We start from the raw sequence: 21,716 nt of genomic DNA on the forward strand, positions 1-21,716 counted from the left end.
AAAACCACTTAAACGCACTTATTCATGTTATGAGTTAAAACGACATATACACACAGACTTATTCATGTTATGAGTTTCAAATCACTTAAACACACTTATTCATGTTATAAGTTGAAAACCACACACACACACTTATTAATGTTTTGAGTTAAAACTACACACACACACACACACACTTATTCAGGTTATGAGTTTAAAACTACACACACACATTTATTCATGTTATGAGTTTAAAACCACATATACACACACACACAAACATAAACATACTTATTCATGTTATGAGTTAAAACTACATATACACACACACTTATTCCTGTTATGAGTTTAAAACCACATATACACACAGACTTATTCATGTTATGAGTTAAAACTACGCACACACTTATTCATGTTATGAGTTTAAAACCACACACACACGCACACATAAACACACTTAATCATGTTATGAGTTAAAAGCACACACACACACACATATTCATGTTATGAGTTTAAAACCACACACACATATTCTTGGGTAAATTGGCCATAATAAAAGCTTCAAACACACAGATTCTTTGGTGAATTGCCATAATAAAGCTTCAAACACACATATTCTTTGGTAAATTGGCCATGATAAAGCTTCAAACACACATATTCTTTGGTAAATTGGCCATGATAAAGCTTCAAACACACATATTCTTTGGTAAATTGGCCATGATAAAGCTTCAAACACACATATTCTTTGGTGAATTGCCATAATAAAGCTTCAAACACACATATTCTTTGGTAAATTGGCCATGATAAAGCTTCAAACACACATATTCTTTGGTAAATTGGCCATAATAAAGCTTCAAACACACATATTCTTTGGTAAATTGGCCATGATAAAGCTTCAAACACACATATTCTTTGGTAAATTGGCCATGATAAAGCTTCAAACACACATATTCTTTGGTAAATTGGCCATGATAAAGCTTCAAGTCTCATTTTTTGTCAATCTCTCTTATCTGTGTTCTCCTTTCTTATTGGTCCACACAAGCACAGTTCTCCTTTCTCATTGGTCTACACAAACACAGTTCTCATTTCTCATTGGTCTACACAAGCACAGTTCTCATTTCTCATTGGTCCACACAAGCACAGTCTTCCTTTCTCATTGGTTCACTTGGGGACAGTTATCGTTTCTCATTGGTCCACACAAGCACAGTGCTCTGTCATTGGTTCACACAATCACAGATCTCATTTCTCATTGGTCCACACAAGCACTTGGTTTCCCGTAGTTGTCTAGGTGAAGACATTCACACATTATTTTCAGTGTGTAAATCTGTTCTCTGTGTTTGTGTGTGTGTGTGTGTGTCTTACACAGGTGTGGTTCTGCGTGTGGCAGTACTTGTCCGTGTGAGTCCACCCTGTGTGTGTGTGTGTGTGTGTGTGTGTGTATTCTCCTCCATGGAGCTGTGTGTGTCTTTCTCAGATGTGACAGAGTTGTGTGTGTGTGTGTGTGTGTTGTTGCGACTGACGTTGTTCTGCGTCTGTGTGACCTCCTCCGATTCATGAGTGTGTGTCAACCCCCCGCCAGACTGCACTGAGTCCTGAGCGTGTGTGTGTGTGTGGTCCAACGAGTCGGCCGACTTGACTGAGTCCCACGTACGCGTGAGACCGTGTGTGTGTGCGTGTGTGTGGGGCAAGCTGTTGCTGTGGTGGAGGTTGTTGCCGTTGCCGTGTGCGTGTGTGTGTGTGTGCGAGAGGCCACTGTAGGTTGGCCCGGAGTGTGTGTGTGTGTGTGTGTGCGGGTGTGTGTAGCCGTAACCCACGGCGTAGAGCGGCATCAGGTCTGCGGCCAGCGGCGCCGGTCTCCATAGCGACGGTGCGGAGCGCGTCTCGGACGCGCGGCTGGGTCGCCGGCGGTAACGGGAGCGGTAGCTGGACGACCGCCGCAGGCTGCGCGTGAGTGTGTGTGCGCGGAAGCTGCCGGTGCGAGTGTGTGTGTGCTTGCGCAGAGAGGGCGTGGCCAGGCGCAGGCGGCGGTGTGCGTCGATGAACAGGTGCACGGCCAGCACGCCCACCGTCTCCGTGACGACGAAGGAGAAGGCGCCGCAGTAGAAGCTCCAGCCGTACCAGTGGCTGCGCTTGGACTCGCTCTGGTTGGGGTCGCCGGCCGCCGCGCTGATGTACACGATGATACCGATGATGTTGCTCAGGCCTGCAACACACACACACACACACAGGTTAGGGTCGCCCGCCGCCGCGCTGATGTACACGATGATACCGATGATGTTGCTCAGGCCTGCAACACACACACACACACACACACACCTACACACACACCCACACCCACACCCAGAGGTTAAATTGGGCCGGAGCACATCAGAATGCAGCTCCGCCTCTTCAGGTCCACAACAACACCAAATATGGTTATTCCAGTAGAATTAGTTTTCATTCTTCAGCACCAAATATGGTCATTCCACTACAATTATTTTTCATCTCCTGGCAAATACATGGCTTATGAGACTGAATAATTAGCAAGACTAGCCTAGCATTGAACTGCTGTGCCCCAGTAAAAATTCCAGGTTCAACTAAATTTCTTGCAGCTACTCGTCACACAGATATCATACAGATATCACGTGAATGAGCGGAATCTAAGCTGTCAAATTATAACGAGCGGAATCTAAGCTGTCCAATGATATTAATGCCAATGGTTCGCGAGAAACTTAACATTGAACTTGTAATGAAATGTAATCATATTTGCATTCTGCACACATCTCTGCACAAACTCTTCACTCAACACAAGCCGAACCGTATATCACAATAAACAGCAGACCTTGCCGAACCGTATATCACAATAAACAGCAGACCTTGCCGATATTGCAACACATTTCTACATGGTCTCCAACTTTGGGCCAAAATTATAATCTATTCTCATCTAAACTATTTTAGCCTACAGTATGTCAGTAGAAACATTTCTGTAAATTTTAATGTATTCTCCTCTAAACTATTTAGCCTACAGTATGTCAGTACAAACGTTTCTGTAAATTATAATGTATTCTCCTCTAAACTATTTAGCCCACAGTATGTCAGTAGAAACGTTTCTGTAAACATAACATAACATAACATTACATAACATAACATAACATAACATAACGTAACATGTAAGGGTGACACGGTGGTCTGTTCACAGAAATTAATGCACGGTCGAGGTTGTAAAACGGCCCCGACGCGAAGCGGATTAATTAAGCGCATTAATTTCTGTGAACAGAAATGGAGTCCATTATCCTGATTATTCCACTGTTGCCACTTGCGTTGTGTTCATTTCCTGTTAAAATTTAAATGTTTTAATTGCTAAAACTTCTTGCTTTGTTTGTAGAACTTCTGAAACATATCAACTAATTTCTCAACTTGCAGGACAAACTGCCGTTACTAGTTCTAAATGGATGGTTGCTACGGCCAAAGGCCAGTCGTTAGTTCTATCTCTCCCGTTGTCAAGCGGGCCTATCCCAAGATTCTGATGAACTTTAGCTTTGAAACATCGCTATTTTACTTAGCCTGCTGACCAATATAACTCAATGACCAATATAACTCAATGACCAATATGACTAGCTTAAGCCTTAGATTAACTAGCTGTCCTGAAAAAGGAAGATAAAGCATGTATAGATGGCCATTGCAATAACCAATATGACTCAATGACCAATATGACTCAATGACCAATATAACTCAATGACCAATATGACTAGAATAACTAGCTGAACAATACAGGTTGTTCTGCTACAGGCTACTGCATAATTTTACGGACTGCTGAAATGTACACTATTTTTGACCATTTCTAAAAAGTGAAACTCAGCAAATATGCTTTGTGGTTGAGAATTTATTGCAGTATCATCATAACTATTCTGTGTGTTATATTTCCATCCATATATTTTATAATAAGTGTATATAATATTATGTAATTATTAATTCTAACCTCTGAATTTCTTTTCAAAGTGCACCAGATTGATGCATTGAAACGTTAAAATATACAACATTTTCTTATGGGGGAGCCCCCTAGGGGCCGCTGTGCCCCAGTGCAGCTCTAGCTCTAATGACGCCCCTGATCTATAACGATGAAATGGACCCTGGAAGAGCTAGGCTATGGAACTATGCATTTAGTAGAAAAACCCTAAAGAAAGGCACAACATTAAAGGTAAAAAATAACAATAAAATAAGTCAATTGTAAAGTGTTTTTCTTTGTTTGAATAACTACTCAACCCTACCTTATACATTAATACTGGAAAAAGAGCCCCTTTGGTGTAAAACACACACACACACACACACACACATGCACACACACGCACGCACACACACATTAATACTGGAAAAAGAGCCCCTTTGGTGTAAAAGGGTCAATGATGTGACGCTCATTTTTTTGTGTACATATGGGTTAGATACATTTAAAATTGTTAAAATTTGAAAATAATTTGACAAATTATTTTCAATGATCATTTTCATCAAACCCTAATCTTAAAGTTTTGGATTTAACTGAATTTGGGTAAAAATGTCAATACGGTATAACCACAAAAACGTGAACCAAATAATTACACTCGCTGAAAAAAATGTGAAATTCTCTCCAAAATCCCTTCTAAAATAATCTGGCATGATCTTGCACAAGAACTATTCTATATTTAATAGAAGTAATGAAACCCCATTGTTCTGAATGTTTTAATTAATATGGGGAATCATGTCTGTCACATCAAGCACTTGAAATGTCAAGTGGTGTAACCACCATTTAAGGAGCCATTTTGTAAGTATTATGTAACAGGATCATGTGACAGAAAATTATGTCAGAGAAGGACCCTTGAAGACCCACACTGCTATGAGTCAAGGTTAGTAACTCTCTTTAAAAAGTAACAAAATATTGTTTTAGGCTATGGTCAGCCAGCTTAGGTTACATGTCAAATGGTATGACCTCCTGAAAATATCGATAAATCATAATAATCATAAAATATTGAATTTAACCCTTAAACAGGCAACGTGCACCAGGAGATACATACTTTTTAACATCCTCTGGGGGGCATTTCTAAAAGAAATTCCAAATCAAGTTATGATTGATCAAAAGTCCTGTCTGTTATCAGTCTGTAGGTCACATGACTTGGTTCAGGTTGTTTGTCATTATGTAGTTAGCTTGGTCAGAAATCAAAATGGCCGCCAGCCGTAGCGCACATGCTAACCAAGTGGTGAGTAATTACATATAAATCATAGTTATTTTCAATAAATCATTCATATTAACTCATATAACTGATTATGACTATTGTCTAAATATATTGATAAAGAAAAAAAAGCCTAACTGTGTTTGTGGAGTTAGTTTAGCAACTTTGAAATGTATGTATCCCCCAAGATACGTTGCCAGATTAGGGTATAAAATTTGGTCAAGGGGAATTCTGTGTAGTATTGAAAATGTAGTTTCAAACAGGAAGATATGCTAATATACACTGCAAAAAGAGATGTTATCATGTACAGGTATGTACATTATGACAGTACAACCATATATTGCCCTTCAGGGTATCACAGTTAGCTCATTTTATGGCAACCGAAAGATGAGTTGAAGAGCGAGCGAATGATGGAGGAGATCCCTGAACACTCTTCAGGCACTAGTGATGAAGATGAGGATAATCAGGTAGAATTGAGAGTTAGTTCTGCTGAGGAGGAGGAGGAAGAAGAGGCGATGGAACAAATGCCTAAAAAAGCTAAGAAATTTAGGTGACAGTGCTTAAATTGAGGGACATTTGGGCATATTTACTGAAGTGAGCAGGCCAACCAGCTTAACCAATGAGCAGTCCCTTATAGAACTCAACAGTCACCACCCACCTCCCTAAGGGGTCAGGTACTGGATGTAAGTTCTCATTATTTTCCCCATTTGATGTCTGGAAAAATCTGTATAAAGGGTTTTAGGCCTGGCCTTAGGCTGACCAGCTATGGTGTGAATCGTGATCGTGCAACATTTAATTTTGTGCAAAACAAAAACTAATAGAAAAACAACAAAAATACATTATATTATACATATGTATACAATATGTATTCATTTAATTTCCAATCGAAGGAACTACTAATCCCATGATCAGCTATTGCGAATAATGCAATAATGCACTTATTTTTGACTGTAAGACAAGATGACTTACTCCACAGTTTACATTAAGGGCCAATCTCAGTTCTCTATTTTACCCCTTCCCCTTAGTTTTGCGCGTGCACGTGAGACGAAGGGCTATCTCAATTCTCATTTCGATCGAGGGGTAGGGATAAGGGCAAGGGGTAGATACCCCTTAAAACCAAGTAAGATCGGGAGCTTACTTGAAACCGAGGGGTAAGAGAAATACCCAACATACAACGCTCACACCGGAAAAATAAGCACACCGAGAGATTCATTGACATGAAATGTTGGCATTAATAAGGATTATAAAATTAAAACGCTAATTGTTTTATGTTGCATTCAATCTTGTGACCATATATTGAAGGTCCTGTTCTTCACGAGGAGGTTTTAAAAAAATCGCTGTTTTGTGAATGTTAACAGCACATCATTATTTGCGCGAATGTCTCGCATTTTACATATTTCCATGTCTACCCCGCGAATTGGCAGCATACCATGTCAGAAATGTAAAGTCCAACAGCAGCTAAATTCGCTGAACTTTTTTACCGCTCGTCTGATATGAATGCTGCATAGGCCTACTGCTGCCGACTCCTCGCATAGGCAGGTAGCGATTGCTTCTGATGTCAAGTAACGACCATTTGGATATTATTGTAAAATATCAAAGGAGTTGTGGGATGTTTACATAGCAAACTGCATGTTTATTTTGTCCCCCATCCCTGTTTCATTCACCCGGACCAAGGTAGGCTGCGAACGAACATAGGCACGTTCAGCTGTTGTTGAAATAATTCCTGAACGGTTTTATTCTGAGCTGAAAATGCAATTATAGCCTATTTGACAGAAGACAGGTTGCTAGTGACAAAATATTAGCTTTCAGTGTGGTATGATCTCTGTAAATTACGTGTTTCAATCATCCAGCTCTCCCTTATGGTTGGCTAGTGGTATCTCATTTCCAAGGGGAATATTCTTCACCCCTATGTCTTGCCACTCGGTTTCGAGGGACAAGGGCTAGGGGTAAGATGAAGGGATAGGGGAAGGGGAAGGGGTAAAACAGAGAATTGAGATGGCCCTTAACCCCCTTAGCCATTTCCACTTCAAGGTAAGCAAAACAGTTTTCATTGGATGGCCACACATAGACCTGTGAGGTTCTATATGAGTATATATAATCGCTTGATTATGCCATAGCTGATTTTAACCTTAGACTGTATAAAATAGGTTTTAAGTCTACATTGGATGGTTATTTATGACTTATAATCCAGTTCTCAAAGGAGAATGTGAATTAGATTGTTACTTCCGAAACCTGAGTGGGCGGTGACTGTTAAGGTCTTGGTATGGATGGCTCCCTGCAAAGTTCCCTTGTTATGTAGCATAACACTGTTTGAGTATGTACAGGCTATATTTTGCTGCCATTTTGGTAAATCAAAAAGAAAAGCCAAATGAATTTACACAAATACTGACAAATTGCCAAGTTATCTCATTTAATAACTTTGTGTGTACTTCTGCGAGAAAGTTTAAGCACCTGTCAACAGCAAAAAGCCTGTAAATTCAGAGCATCCGATGAGATGTCATCTCCATAATATATAGTAGAATTTGATAAAAATAATATGAAATCCATTTAAAAAATAGTATTTATGACATAAATGATGAAGGAAAGCAATATTTTATCAGTTATACAGTGGGTCCCCGTTAAGTTTGGACGGGTTCCTTCAGGAATCACGATCCCCATTTTCTCAGCAGAAATGGCACATTTGATCACGGTAGTTTAAGCTTACACTTGACAAAACATTCTAATATGAAAATGTAGATGCAATTGTTGTAAGATGGTGCAGCTCCTTTAAGAAAGCACCGTGCAAAAAAGTAGACGTGCTGGAGCGAGTCATATTCAAAATGCAAAAAATAACACCGCAGATAAAACCAATTAACCTCATTCATTGCAACCGCAGCATGCCTGCTTGCCAACGTTTAAACAAAATATATCAAAGCACCTTTTGCGTTTGAATGTAACACGAAAACATTTTTAAACAGCTGGACAAATGATTTAGCTAATTGATTATAGCCTGTACACCAGCAATTGTTGAACATTTGGAAAAAGATCGCTCAGCTGTTGACACAGTCATAGGCAATGTAGAAACAACATGAGAGCAGTACACACTTCCCCGAATGTGGATGTTACACTGTCATAATCTACCACCAGCCTTTTGGCAAGTTGAAAAATAGATGACTTCTGTGAAATCTCTGCTTTAAAGCAAGACCTAAATGAGAGGAGTTGTGTTGGGAATGTCGGTGCAATGTCCATGCTATAATGGTCTGACAAACGTACTGCCTTTTCAAGCAGTTCATCATCACCGGCGACTTGAAGGATCATAGGACGTAAAGACTCAAACACATAACAAGTTTCCCGCATGCTTGCACATCTTTGGGAGAGCTGACTGATTATGATGTCCAGAGTTGCATTAAATACCGGCACTTTTAAGTATCTCTCTGCATCGGTTAAGCGTTTATCTTCCGATAGTTCGTCAAAGTGACGCTTCACTCTTCACATTTTCAAATGTACTCTGAACCCCCATTTATTTGCGAGTGTCTGCGCTGTAGCCTTGGCCTGGTCAAAGGCACGCAGGTAGTCAGAAAGGACCGGTATAGAATTTTCCAGCAACTGCATTGCGGGGGTAGCGACGGAGGTCATAGGCCCTGGTGCGACTGCACTTGCTGCACCTACTAGGCCTAGTTACGCCACTGCGTGGAGCGCTAATGTGTCTACTGTAAATCATTCATGTGTGAAAGTCATTAGGCTGGAAGCGCTAATGTGTCTAAGCTCATTAGTCTACTTTCAATAGGCCTACTGTACAGCCTGAGAGGGGGAACATAACCTATAGCCTAGGCTACTGTAGAGTAGGCCTACAGTAGGCTACTGTAGGCTAAACAATCAGTTGTGAAAGTCCGCAACGAAAGTTTCCTAATGGAAGCGCTAACGTGTCTATTGAGCTCATTAGCCTACTTTCAATAGGCCTACTGTACAGCCTGAGAGGGGGAACATAGCCTACTGTAGAGTAAACAATCAGTTTACTTAGTTACATTTGTTTAGTTAAATCCAGTTTTCTACTCTATCTCCATTATATGCTTAGCCTATAGAAAGACATTCAAAATGTGTGAAAGTCATTAGGCTGGAAGCGTGTCTACTGTCAGTGACTAATGCGAGAAGCGGGTTCTGTGTTGTAGGCTATGCATTTTTCCGACACTTGGCTGCAAGCTCCCCTCCCCCACCCCCTTCTTTCACAAGCAGTGCAGCTTTCTGAAGCGGTGCCTTTTGAAGCTAATGTAACAAATACCACCAATATTGTTGTGTGGCAATAAAAGTATCCAGGGTTTGCGCAAGTAGCCTAAATATATAAATAAATTAAGGACATACAATCCTTAACGTGAAAAAGCTTAACGTAGCTTAATGTCCCAAACAACAAGTCGTTTTATGCGCTCATTATAAAGAAAGTTTAACGTGTCCCAAAACAGCTGTCAATTAATCACCAAACGTCAAGAGGGTTGAGTCTGAATGACACCGAGTTTTAGACACTGAGTTTTTGAAGTTAAGAAATATTTTCTGCAGTACCCAGAAGTTCGCATCATATTGCGGGTGACTTTGTAGTTCTTTAGAGCCCTATTTCTACTAGCCCTGCTGTCTGTACCACATCCATTACGGACACTATTATCACGATTACCACTGCAACCTCCAAGCTATGTTGGGCAGAGGGTCGAAACAAGCATGGTATGCTTAGTGGACACCGTTGTATACACGCACCTCCATTCAGAGACGCACCGTGACTATCACTGTCATAGACGATCGATCATAATCTCCAAAAGGATATTCTTCTTCAGAATTAGAATAGGTGAATAACATAGCTTACCTAAGACTTCATCACACGTGAACGTTTTTCAACATTTGGTGTAGGCCTATTTCTGCTTAATTTCTGCTTCAATTTCTGCAACACTATGGCCTGCATCGCTTCCGCGTCATTACATATGCACGTCTTTGTGTTTCTCGCGTGTAATACAAGTATTTCCTGAAAACTTTGCGCAGGGATTTTGGGTTTGAAGAGTAGAGTAGGCCTACAAATGAGATTTGTCACCGTACCTGGATCTATCGTCTATTTTAAGCAGTATCGTTGTTTGTCTATATAAATAAATTAAGGACATACAATCCTTAAAGCTTAACGTAGCCTACATGTAGATTAATGTCCAAAAACGTCAACAAGTCGTTTTATGCGCTCATTATATATGGATTTCTATGAAACGCCACGAAAACATGCGTGCGCAACCAAGAGGCAGAAAGCACCATAGAACAGCATAGAGCAATGCAAAAGAGCAAAAGAATAAAATGAGTTTTTGTGCTGACAACTGCACCAATTCGAAATCACGATGGTTAGAGAATGTTAAATATGTTCAATATCCCTAACGGAATGCATGTCTTCGCCAAAAATGACAAAATACGATGTTATGTTAATAATGCAAATGAACGGCACACTTTGAAATATAGTCGGAAATGAGATGTTATCATCATTGAGACAACAGGGGTATACAATAAAATCCGATTGTAGCTTACAGCAGCCGACTATTTAGGTTAAGTTTATAACGTTGTGGACGGCCACCAAGCGTCTTCTGCCCCACGGCTGCGGCACAGTCTTGAGTGACCGGATTTGTTTTCCTTTGTCATATGAATGCTGTCATTTTGTTAACTTTACTGTTAAGGAGATGCTGTAGGCAAAGTCTATATTTCAACCTCGTTAGTGTCAGAACTATTCACAAGGTTTCTGGGCAGCATTTTTATGTTCTGTTAGCAAGCGAACTTCTCATGACTACCGACAAAGTAGCCTACTGCCAGCTGACGAAGCTCTCATTTTAAAACATTACTGAGAGACAGGCACTATACACTCAAGAAATCTTGCCACTGAATCCAAAACTATGTTTAACATTATGTACAAAGCTTAGGCTACAGTGGATTAGCATGTTGCAGGGGCTGCTAAAAACAGAGAAACGCACTGAAAACTCGGCCAATCACAGCCCTTGCTGTCGAATGCGCTGTCCAGTTCGACCGTTGAACGCCACAGCGGACTATGCTGCCCCCAAGTGGCTGCAGTTGTACTTACATGTCACCCAGCTGCGTGAATCACCATTATCGTGAATGAAGTGTCAATTTTTAATGGGGACCCTCTGTATGTATCAAATGAGAAATGGAAGTTCACCAATTTGATTATTTTTATACCTTAATAGGGCAACGTATCCCAGGAGATACATAAAATCCAAAATATCCAAAATATTTCAAAAATGAGTGTGGAAATGTTTTCCTTAGGTGCAAATGAGACAGAATGTAACATAAAATGATTCTTTACTACTATTTTTTTTACTCTTGCCTGTTTAATTAATGTAAAAACTGTGTTTGAATACTCACATACAGGTCAAGTGTGTACATAGTTGTCCATAATAATGCCTGCAAATTTTGCTTTTAAGTAGAAATGTCAAATGGTGTAACCGGTTACACTATTTGACTCCTTTCTGTTTGAGACCAGTTTGATCAGATTCAGGGCCAAGAGTATATCATTTTAGGTGCCAATTATATTATTTTAATAATTTAAATAGAGTTTAACTGTTTAGCATGAACAGTAGCTTTAAAAGGGTTTAATCAGATTGTAATTTAAGCGATTTTTGAAATGTAAAAGTTTTTTATTTTAAATTAATTTAATTCATTTTTAATATCTTATTATAATGTATGTAAATAGTATGTTTAAATTATAAATAAATAATATAATTACATTTATTATAAATAAAGTGTACTTCTTGTCCCCCAATAGATGCCACTTTCAAGCAAGGGAAACGTGTCTAGCCACAGAGTGTAAGTGAATGCAGATCCTGCTGCTGGTTGGTTGTTAAGATGATGATGATCATACCCACTCTTTCACTCACTCTTATTCTCTCTCACACACACTTTGGGCCCTATTTTAGCGATCTAAAACGCATGGTCACTAGCGAATAGCGTAAATACATTTAGGGTTTTTTTCCAGGCCACATTCAGGATGGTTTTGTTATCAAATGTCAGGCACCTGGCACAAAAAGGCAGCTCTTATGTTTCTTAATCAGTCATGGGTGTGTTTTGGGTGTAACATCCTTTAAACCAATGAGAATGACATCTGTCATTCCCTTTAACTCATTGAATGCCAAGCTGTTTTCGGAAGCTTTGTCCTAGAGTGCCAGCAATCTAGACCATTGTTGATGATTTTTGTACAGCCACAGCATATTCTGTGTTATAGCTATGAACACATACAATGGCAATCTGTTTGAAAGGTGAGAGAGCTCTCAGTGGGTGCAAACCGTGTATTTCTACACACCTCTGTTCCTGAGAAATCCCAAGCTAAACAGTGGCTAGTTTTCATCAAAATCCCTGTTTTTTTCTAGAAATGGAGATATTGCGTCTTTTATTAGTCACTATCACTGACATATTCGGCACTCTGGCAAGGGCGTGCCCTCTTGCAAGCGCGACTCGGCCTACCACCCACTCCGCTAGGCCCGGCTCGTGTTGGAGATGGAACTCCCTCCTCAGCACGGTGTTCAATGTTTTTGACCTGTCGTGGTCAGAGTCATCTTGTCTTAGTGGTGGACTCATCCAGTGTTGTCTGGCGAAAACGCACCTGCTGCAATATCTTTTTCTTCGACTTTTTCATTTCTCCCTTCAGCACCTGAGAAGTGTTGCCTGCAAAGTTTCTGGGAAGAGATCTAACGAGACCTGCCACCTAGTGATAAACCCACGAAAATAAATGACCTGATTTTGACCTGGCGTGCATGTCATAGGCTAATCAGTGACTGATTCGAAACAAAGCGGCAACCATCAAAAGCCGAGTTAAGATCCAACGTCCAGATAAAATGTCCAGATCTTGCGTTTTCATGAGTTTTCGATCGTCATATATTTCATTTCCATTCATCACAGAGTTCCCAAAATCACATATAAGGTGTGTTAGAGTGTCTAGTTTCGTAATAAAAATAAAAAAAAGCTAAAAACGCAATATTACGTTTTTGGCACTCAACGCATGGCACTCAATGAGTTAACAGCAAGCAGTGCAACTTCAAACACTGCATCAGTATTTTGATAGTCAGTGAAGCATTTGAAGGAATCTGCTTGCATGCAAGACCGTATGAAACAGGTATTACACTAAACCATGCTTTACTAAAACCTAGCAGAGTATAGGTTTCACACGTCTGCACTCGTCTGTTATTTGAACGCATAGGCAGAGTGAAACTAACTTTATTGTGGTGTCATAGTCATCGACAAAACAGTTATACACAGTTAATTACTTTCACTATTGACCGACAATCTGTTACCATCGAAAACTTAGCTTGACAAAATACTAAATGCCTGTACTACATGCCAAGGGAGTTCTCGCACGCAATTGCTGTCTGTGTTTACGTTCCACCTCGAGCTCTCCTGGATACAGCGTGTGACGTCATCCACTCCACAATCGCAAGGCTTCAAACCCAACACACTGACACCTTTTTTGTGATCTCTGGCGACTTCAATCACATAACACTGGATTCCTCACTCACAAATTTGAGGCTCTGAGAGACTGCTTCGAGTGCACTGACTGGAGTGTGTTACAGAATGGAGAGGACTTAGAGGAGGTCACACAGTGCACAACTGACTACATGAACTTCTGCATGGACATTGTTGTTCCCACCAGAACTGTACGCTGCTTTCCCAACAACAAGCCTTGGATAACCAGCAATGTCAAGACCCTTCTTAACAGGAAAAAGATGGCGTTCAGAGAGGGGGACCTGGCAGAGCTGAGGCGCGTGCAAGGGGAACTCAAATTCAACCTGAAGGAAGCTAAGGAGGACTACAGAAGGAAGGTGGAACAGAAGCTGCAGGAAAACAACTTGAAGGAGACATGGGACTGCATGAAGGTTATCACTGGCCTAAAGAAGAACAGCAGCTCTGTGGAGGGGGACCTGGACAGGGCGAACCAGTTGAACCACTTCAACAGGTTTGACTGCCCTGCTCCAGCTCCAATGGCGGTGGTCTGTCCACCATCCCCCACCCCCACACCCCCTCAATACCAGTGCAACACTTACCTCCATCATCACAGGCTATCGTACTCCCACCATCACTGGATTTTGCACCCCTCCCCCACATGGCGATCATGAACAATGAGGTGACAACGACCTCAGTCAACAGCCATCAGACACACAGATCCCAGATGCACCCCTCCCCCTCCCCCTCCCCTCCCCTTACACCCCTCACCATTACAACAGATCAAGTGACAGTCCAACTAAAGAAATTGCACAGCAATAAAGCAGCGGGGCCTGACAGACTGTGTCCAAGGCTACTCAAGGCCTGTGCTGCTGAACTGGGGGAGCCACTGAAGCACATCTTCAATTTGAGCCTACGCCTTGGACAAGTTCCAACACTGTGGAAGACATCATGTCTAAGAAGCCACACCCTAGTGAGCTTAATGACTACAGACCTGTCGCTCTTACATCACATGTGATGAAGACAATGGAGCGATTGGTCTTAGGTATGCTCAGACCCCAGGTACGCCATGCACTAGACCCGTTACAGTTTGCAGACCAGGAGAAAGTGGGCGTATACGATGCCATCACTTATCTTCTACACAGGACACATTCCCACCTAGACAAGGGGAAAAGTGCAGTGAGAATCATGTTCTTTGATTTCTCAAGTGCTTTTAACACCATCCAGCCCCTTGCAGATGGGTGTGGACGCTCACCTGGTAACCTGGATTACAGACTACCTGATCGAGCGACCACAGTTCGTCAGACTGAAGAACTGTCTCTCTGACACTGTGATCAGCAGCACCGGAGCACCACAGGGAACTGTGCTCTCTCCAGTCCTGTTCACCCTGTACACATCTGACTTCTGCTACAACACCGAGTCATGCCACATGCAGAAGTTTTCTGATGATACTGCAATTGTGGGATGTATCAGGAACGGGCAGGAGGAGGAGTACAGGAGCCTGGTGGAGGACTTTGTGCAATGGTGCAAACTCAATCATCTTCAACTCAATACTTCAAAGACCAAGGAGATGGTGGTGGATTTCCGCAGGTCTAAGCCCACTCTGCTACCAGTCCACATTGATGGGGTCAATGTGGAGGTGGTTAGCACCTACAAGTATCTGGGTCTCCACCTGGACAATAAACTGGACTGGTCAGCCAACAGTGATGCACTCTACAAGAAAGGGCAGAGCAGGCTGTACTTCCTGAGGAGGCTGCGGTCCTTCAACGTGTGCAGCAAGCTCCTCAGGATGTTCTACCAGTCTGTTGTTGCCAGCGTCCTCTTCTATGCAGTAGTATGTTGGGAAGGAAGCACAAGGAAGAAGGATGTGGGGCGACTTGACAGGCTGGTAAGGAAAGCTGGCTCTGTAGTGGGAGCTGAACTGGAGTGCATCACTTCACTATCAGACAAAAGGACCCTGAACAAACTGATCAACATCTTGGACAATGAGTGTCACCCACTCCACAGCACTATTGTTAAGCAGAAGAGCCTGATCAGCTGGAGACTTCGCTCACTGCCTTGCACAACGGACAGACTGAGAAAGTAATTTGTCCCCAGGGCCATTGAACTGTTCAATGCCTCACTTAAGGGAAGAGGAGAGATAGACTTCTCTGCATAGTCTGTCTGCCTCTTCACCCCCTCCATGTTTGGATACTGTCTGTCCACTAGCCACTTTACCACTGTCTTTCTGCCTCACTGTTTGCATGCTTTATTAGCACATATGCATAACCCCTCCCTCCATGCCACAGCCGAACTGTGGCCACACTTATACCTTTTCTTAAAATAGTTAAATAGACTTTACTTTATTTCTGCATTGTTGCACTGTTGGACTTACTCATTTGCAATATCACCATGACACTCATTCACACAGAGCACCTTACCTTACCTTACTATGCACAGAGAATCACAGGCTCAGTCCCTGCCTCAGTCATTGCAAGCGCATCTGATTGATTAATCACCACTATGTGGATACTGTTTTTAGAATTGATTTAGATTAAGTGTTAGTTAGTATAATTTGTATTTTAGTATATTTAGCATATTCTTTATCTTCTACTGTCCTTATTGCTTAGTTGTGTTTTTATATTATATACTTTAATTACTCTTTCTGCTGAATGTGTTTGTGTTGTCTGTATGCTGCTGAGACCTTGAATTTCCCCTGGGGATCAATAAAATATCTATCTATCTATCTATCTATATATCTATCTATCTAAAATCAACACTTGCCCCAATAATGTTCAAATGACTGAATAAAAAACTAAGGACATTTATCCTGCAGAGGGGTTGCTGCTTACATCTCGTGACAGTGCTTCTTCAGCTGTGCTTCATATGCACCTTTTGCTGTAGACAAGGTTTTCCCTGGTCAGTGGCGTAATGTTTTTTAGATGGTGTAAGACAACGATTTTTAGATCATGTGTCAGACCACATCTTATTAATTGCCACACAGGGGCACATTGTTTAATAAAAGTAAAGTGTAAGATAGAAAAAAGCTTTGCGTCGGGATAATGTCAGGGTTTTGTGTCGCGAAATGGCCCTTTATCTCTCTTATCTGTATGAGAACTGAACTGAAATCCAATAGAACACAGGTTAATCCTGTTGCTTCATTGATGTTATGAAATTATTTTTGATATGGAATATGATGAATGATATGAATATATATATATTAAAATATCCAATTCATGCCTATTTTCTGTTTCAATTTCTTGTCCTATTGCTCTAGACATTTTATGGTCAGTTGGTGTAACCGATTTATGTCAGTTGGTGTAACCGATTTATGTCAGTTGGTGTAACCAGTATTTTGTCTAAAATACTAAAATTGTACAAAACAAATTATATAGATAATGATTTGATACTCTACCACACTGTAAAATAATGGCTGTTTAAACCATTTTTACTCAAATGGTCAAAGAATAGACATAAAACAAGATGTTTTCAGCATATGGACTTATATGGACATAAATATAATAAAACATATTAGGATATTACTAAATAAACTACTAAATTCATGAGAGCAATTGCATGACCTCTAGGAGGTGTTAAATATTAGATATTTGTCATTTTTGTGGTTCCACCATTTGACAATTTAACAGGCTGTCTGTTCTATCTTTTGTAAAAAATAGTATAAACGTCATATTGAATAATATGAATACAACAGAAATACATACAAAGTATAGACTTTAACTTTTGTTTTAAAGTTTTAAACATATTTTTGAATTTGTCATCTTACCAAACCTTATCTGTCACTGACCCAAAAACACATTGCACTGATATACAAAATGATACCGATGATGTTACTCAGGCCTGCAACACACACACACACACACTCTCTTACCAGCAGAAACAAACAGGATACCGGCACTAAGGATGACGTTGTAGCGTGTCTTGTAGAACTCACTGGCTGCCACACACACTCCTCCTGCAAACTGTAGACCCACGCTGAGGATCGGAAACACACTCGAGGCCCGCACAGCTCCTGCAACATGCATACACACACACGCACGCACACACACATACAAACGCACGCACGCACACACACATACAAACGCACACACACACACGCACGCACACATACAAACGCACGCACGCACACATACACACGCACGCACACATACAAACACACGCATGCACATGCACACACATACACACACGCACGCACGCACGCATGCACACATACAAACAAATTATATAGTGAATTTATATATTTAGAAAATCACAATCCCAATTCAAAATCCTATATTTTGGACCAAATTCAGTGTGTACTCATTCTTTTCTTGACCCAAACACACACACACACACACACAATCACTTACTTAACAAGTATTCTCCAGCATCCTGCTCATAGTCAGATTCTTCAGGGAAATGATCAATTTCCTTACACACACCTGTGAACGCACCTACACACACACACACACACACACATTAGAGGCCTAATTATAGTAATCACAACTATATTGGAAAGTCACCTATATCCTAGCCTGTTAGCTTAGCTTGATGGCCGACACAATTACTAAATTCTGGCGGTGAGGTCCCCCATAGAGAGTGAAAGCGGGTTGAGATATTTGTGTACAAAACCGCTTGGAGCTTTAGTGGAGGCGTAGCTTACTCGTTAGGGCTTCGGACTTGTAACCGGAGGGTTGCCGGTTCGAACCCCGACCAGTAGGAACGGCTGAAGTGCCCTTGAGCAAGGCACCTAACCCCTCACTGCTCCCCGAGCGCCGCTGTAGCAGGCAGCTCACTGCGTCGGGATTAGTGTGTTCTTCACCTCACTGTGTGCTGTGTGTGTTTCAGTATATAGTTGAGTATATATGGTTATGGTTATGGATTTGGCAATTAGGAGGCAATTGTCTTGTGGGTGTAAGTATTTTTTTGTTTATGGATGTGGACTATATGTGTGGTTGCTGTATGTTCTTAAGGCTGCTGAAACAACTGCATTTCCCTGTGGGATAATTAAAGTATATCTATCTATCTATCTATCTATCTATCTAAAACAGCATAACAAATAGAACATTGACGGCATTAAGGGAAACAGTAACATGTAACATGTGTATACCCTCACTTTCTCTGTCTTTTTCCACACACACACACACACACACACACACACACACACAGGCATGTGATCACTCACACACACACACACACATACACACACACACACGGGCAGCAAACACATTATAATACATTGGATTAATTACAGACATTAGGTCGGGCATTGTGGCAAAGTGTCCGACTCACTGTCCCTCATGTCGTGGCTGTAACGTATTTTGCAGCTAGCGGAGCAGTCAATCCTTCTCCTAGCAGGTGGGCCAATTTATCACAGTCTTTAAGGGAGCTGAAATTTGGAATTTTATTTGAAAATTTAAAAAAATATCCTTTTCTAATCTATTCAAACTTTGGACAATATAGGAGAAAGTGCATCTCTATTTCAATCTCACCAGTCGTACAGTGACCACAGAGCCGCTGCTCTTTGGGAAGCCATGCTCTTTTGTACCGGCCTTTCTCTATGGCAAGGCTGTGGCCACTAAGCCTGTACTCGGTAAGAATCTGTCTCTGCTTTGTATCTCTGACGGTGGAGAGGTACTCTGCCAATTCATAATCTCGTTTTAGTGACAAGTAACATTCTAATTTGGATTGTGATTTTGTTTGATCATCCCAATGTTCCAGATATTTATTCTTACTTTAATTCATACACTCATACACTCTCTCCCTCTTTCTCTCTCATCTCATACACTCTCTCCCTCTTTCTCTCTCATCTCATACACTCTCTCTCTCTTTCTCGCTCATCTCATACACTCTCTCTCTCTTTCTCTCTCATACACTCTCTCCCTCTCTAGCCATCTCACTGACAAAGTTACATGTGTGTGTGTGTGTGTGTGTGAGAGAGTGTGTGTGTGAGAGAGTGTGTGTGAGTGTGTGTGTGAGAGAGTGTGTGTGTATGTGAGTGGTGTGTGTGTGTGTGTGTGTGTGTGAGAGAGTGTGTGTGAGTGTGTGTGTGTGAGAGAGTGTGTGTGTATGTGAGTGGTGTGTGTGTGTGTGTGTGAGAGAGAGTGTGTGTGTATGTGAGTGGTGTGTGTGTGTGTGTGTGTGTGAGAGAGTGTGTGTGAGTGTGTGTGTGTGTGTGTGTGTGAGAGAGAGTGTGAGTGTGTGTGAGAGAGTGTGTGTGTATGTGAGTGGTGTGTGTGTGTGTGAGAGAGTGTGTGTGTGTGTGTGTGTGTGTGTGAGAGAGAGAGTGTGTGTGTGTGAGTGTGTGTGTGTATGTGAGTGGTGTGTGTGTGTGTGTGTGTGTGTGTGATGAAGGGGTCAGAGGTCATGTGTCACATGGATCCACTCCAGGAAGAGCAGTCAATACAGAATATAGTACACTGTGTGTGTGTCTGTGTGTGTGTGAGTGCCTGTGTTTCAGCGTGAGAGAGAGATTGTGTGCCTGTGTGTGTGGATTGCACAGATTAGTTTAATGTTGTTTTTAATGGAAACTGATTAGTCTCTCTGTCTGTCTCTGAAACACACACACACACACACACACACACACACACACACACACACACACACACACACACACACAGTCATTGATGTCCTTTTAGCAGCACACATGGTTCATTACACATTCCATTACAAACTGATGCTGAAGTGATAGAGATGGAGAGAATAGGGGGAGTAAGTATATAGATATAGTATAGTATATAGTATGTATGGTTCGTATAGTATAGTATAAGTATATATACTCTTTTGATCCCGTGAGGGAAATTTGGTGTCTGCATTTAACCCAATCAGTGAATTAGTGAAACACACGCAGCACACAGTGAACACACAGTGAGGTGAATCACACACTAATCCCGGCGCAGTGAGCTGCCTGCATCAACAGCGGCGCTCGGGGAGCAGTGAGGGGTTAGGTGCCTTGCTCAAGGGCACTTCAGCTGTGCCTACTAGTCGGGGTTCGAACCGGCAACCCTCCGGTTACAAGTCCAGAGTGCTAACCAGTAGGCCACGGCTATCCCAAAGAAAGAGAGAGAGAGGGAGGGAGAGGGGTGGAGAGAGAGAGGGAAAGGGAGGGAGAGAGAAGAGGGAGAGAGGGAGGAAGAGAGAGAGAGGACCCTGCGCCTGTAATTCTTAACCGATCATTCAACTCTTGTTCTGTCTATCACACACACATACACACACAGTATCATGGTGTTAATGACTCATTCAGACGTGAACCCCCCCCCCCCCCTCCTTACACACCTACTTGCAAACACAGATATACAGACACACACACAGACACACACACACACACAGAAGCACACACAGATATACACACATACATAACCATGTGGGGACACAGAACCATGCGGGGACACTTTCAAAATAGTTTCTTAGTCTCTTTACTTCCCTTGTAAACCTACACACACACACCAATAAATACACACACACCAATAAACACACACACCCACCGACTCACCCTTACACACACACCAATAAACACACACACACACACACACCAATAAACACACACACACCCTTACACACACACCCACCCACTCACCTTCCATGCAGCAGGTCCTCCAGAGGCCTGAGTGTGTGAGCACTTCCTCGTTCTTGTGGCTGGTGTCGTTGTCGTTGGAGTTCTTGGTCTGGCACACACCGCGCGAGTACAGCCAGTAGTCCGTTCCCACGGCGACCGTCATCAGGCTGAAGGCAGCGAACGCGCCGGCTGTGGTCATCAGCATCTGGCCGCCACGCTTACACACCCGCATGCTGCCTCACACACACACGCACACACGTGGGCACTCACGTAGGAACGGTCCACCACGCACCATGAAGAGTGTTGGCTCTCTCCCGACTCCACGCTCTCATTCTGAAGTGTGTGTGTGTGTGTGTATGAAGATAGGAAGGATAATCCAGCAGAGGTGTTATTCCAGGAACGCTGTTGTCCTTGTTGTCAGTGTGTGTGTGTGAATAGAGGAGATGAAGGGAGCTCAGAGAGAGATTGTTACTCCTGTGTCTGTGTGTGTGTGTTTTTGGCCAGTTTGTCAGAAGTCGCTGAGCAGGTTCCTACTCCTATGTCCAGAAGGCTGCAGCATACGTCCCGACAGGAAATCACACACACACACA

At 42.0% G+C, this 21,716-nt stretch overlaps 1 protein-coding gene across 1 annotated transcript; it reads right to left on the bottom strand.

Annotated features, from left to right (window-relative positions):
- Positions 1-929: 929 nt before the first annotated feature.
- Positions 930-21,716, bottom strand: LOC121719012 (voltage-dependent calcium channel gamma-3 subunit). The gene is made up of 4 exons (XM_042104512.1): positions 21,148-21,716; positions 17,942-18,025; positions 17,464-17,604; positions 930-2,182 (listed from the first exon to the last, which is right to left on the bottom strand). Exons 1-4 carry the CDS (start codon positions 21,356-21,358, stop codon positions 1,338-1,340), a joined length of 1,281 nt encoding a protein of 426 aa, XP_041960446.1. The 5' UTR covers positions 21,359-21,716; the 3' UTR covers positions 930-1,337.

Source organism: Alosa sapidissima, chromosome 9 (genome assembly GCF_018492685.1).
Source record: "Alosa sapidissima isolate fAloSap1 chromosome 9, fAloSap1.pri, whole genome shotgun sequence".
In the NCBI taxonomy this organism is placed as follows: Eukaryota; Metazoa; Chordata; class Actinopteri; order Clupeiformes; family Clupeidae; genus Alosa; species Alosa sapidissima.

What these genes read in the sequence shown, in the direction of transcription:
- LOC121719012 (XM_042104512.1), bottom strand. Translation starts at nt 21,358, where the DNA reads ATGCGGGTGTGTAAGCGTGGCGGCCAGATGCTGATGACCACAGCCGGC. An exon ending in GAGGACCTGCTGCATGGAAG is followed by an intron (nt 18,026 to 21,147) that starts GTGAGTGGGTGG and finishes GTGTGTGTGTAG; the next exon opens with GTGCGTTCACAGGTGTGTGT. An exon ending in TGCTGGAGAATACTTGTTAA is followed by an intron (nt 17,605 to 17,941) that starts GTAAGTGATTGT and finishes TGCATGTTGCAG; the next exon opens with GAGCTGTGCGGGCCTCGAGT.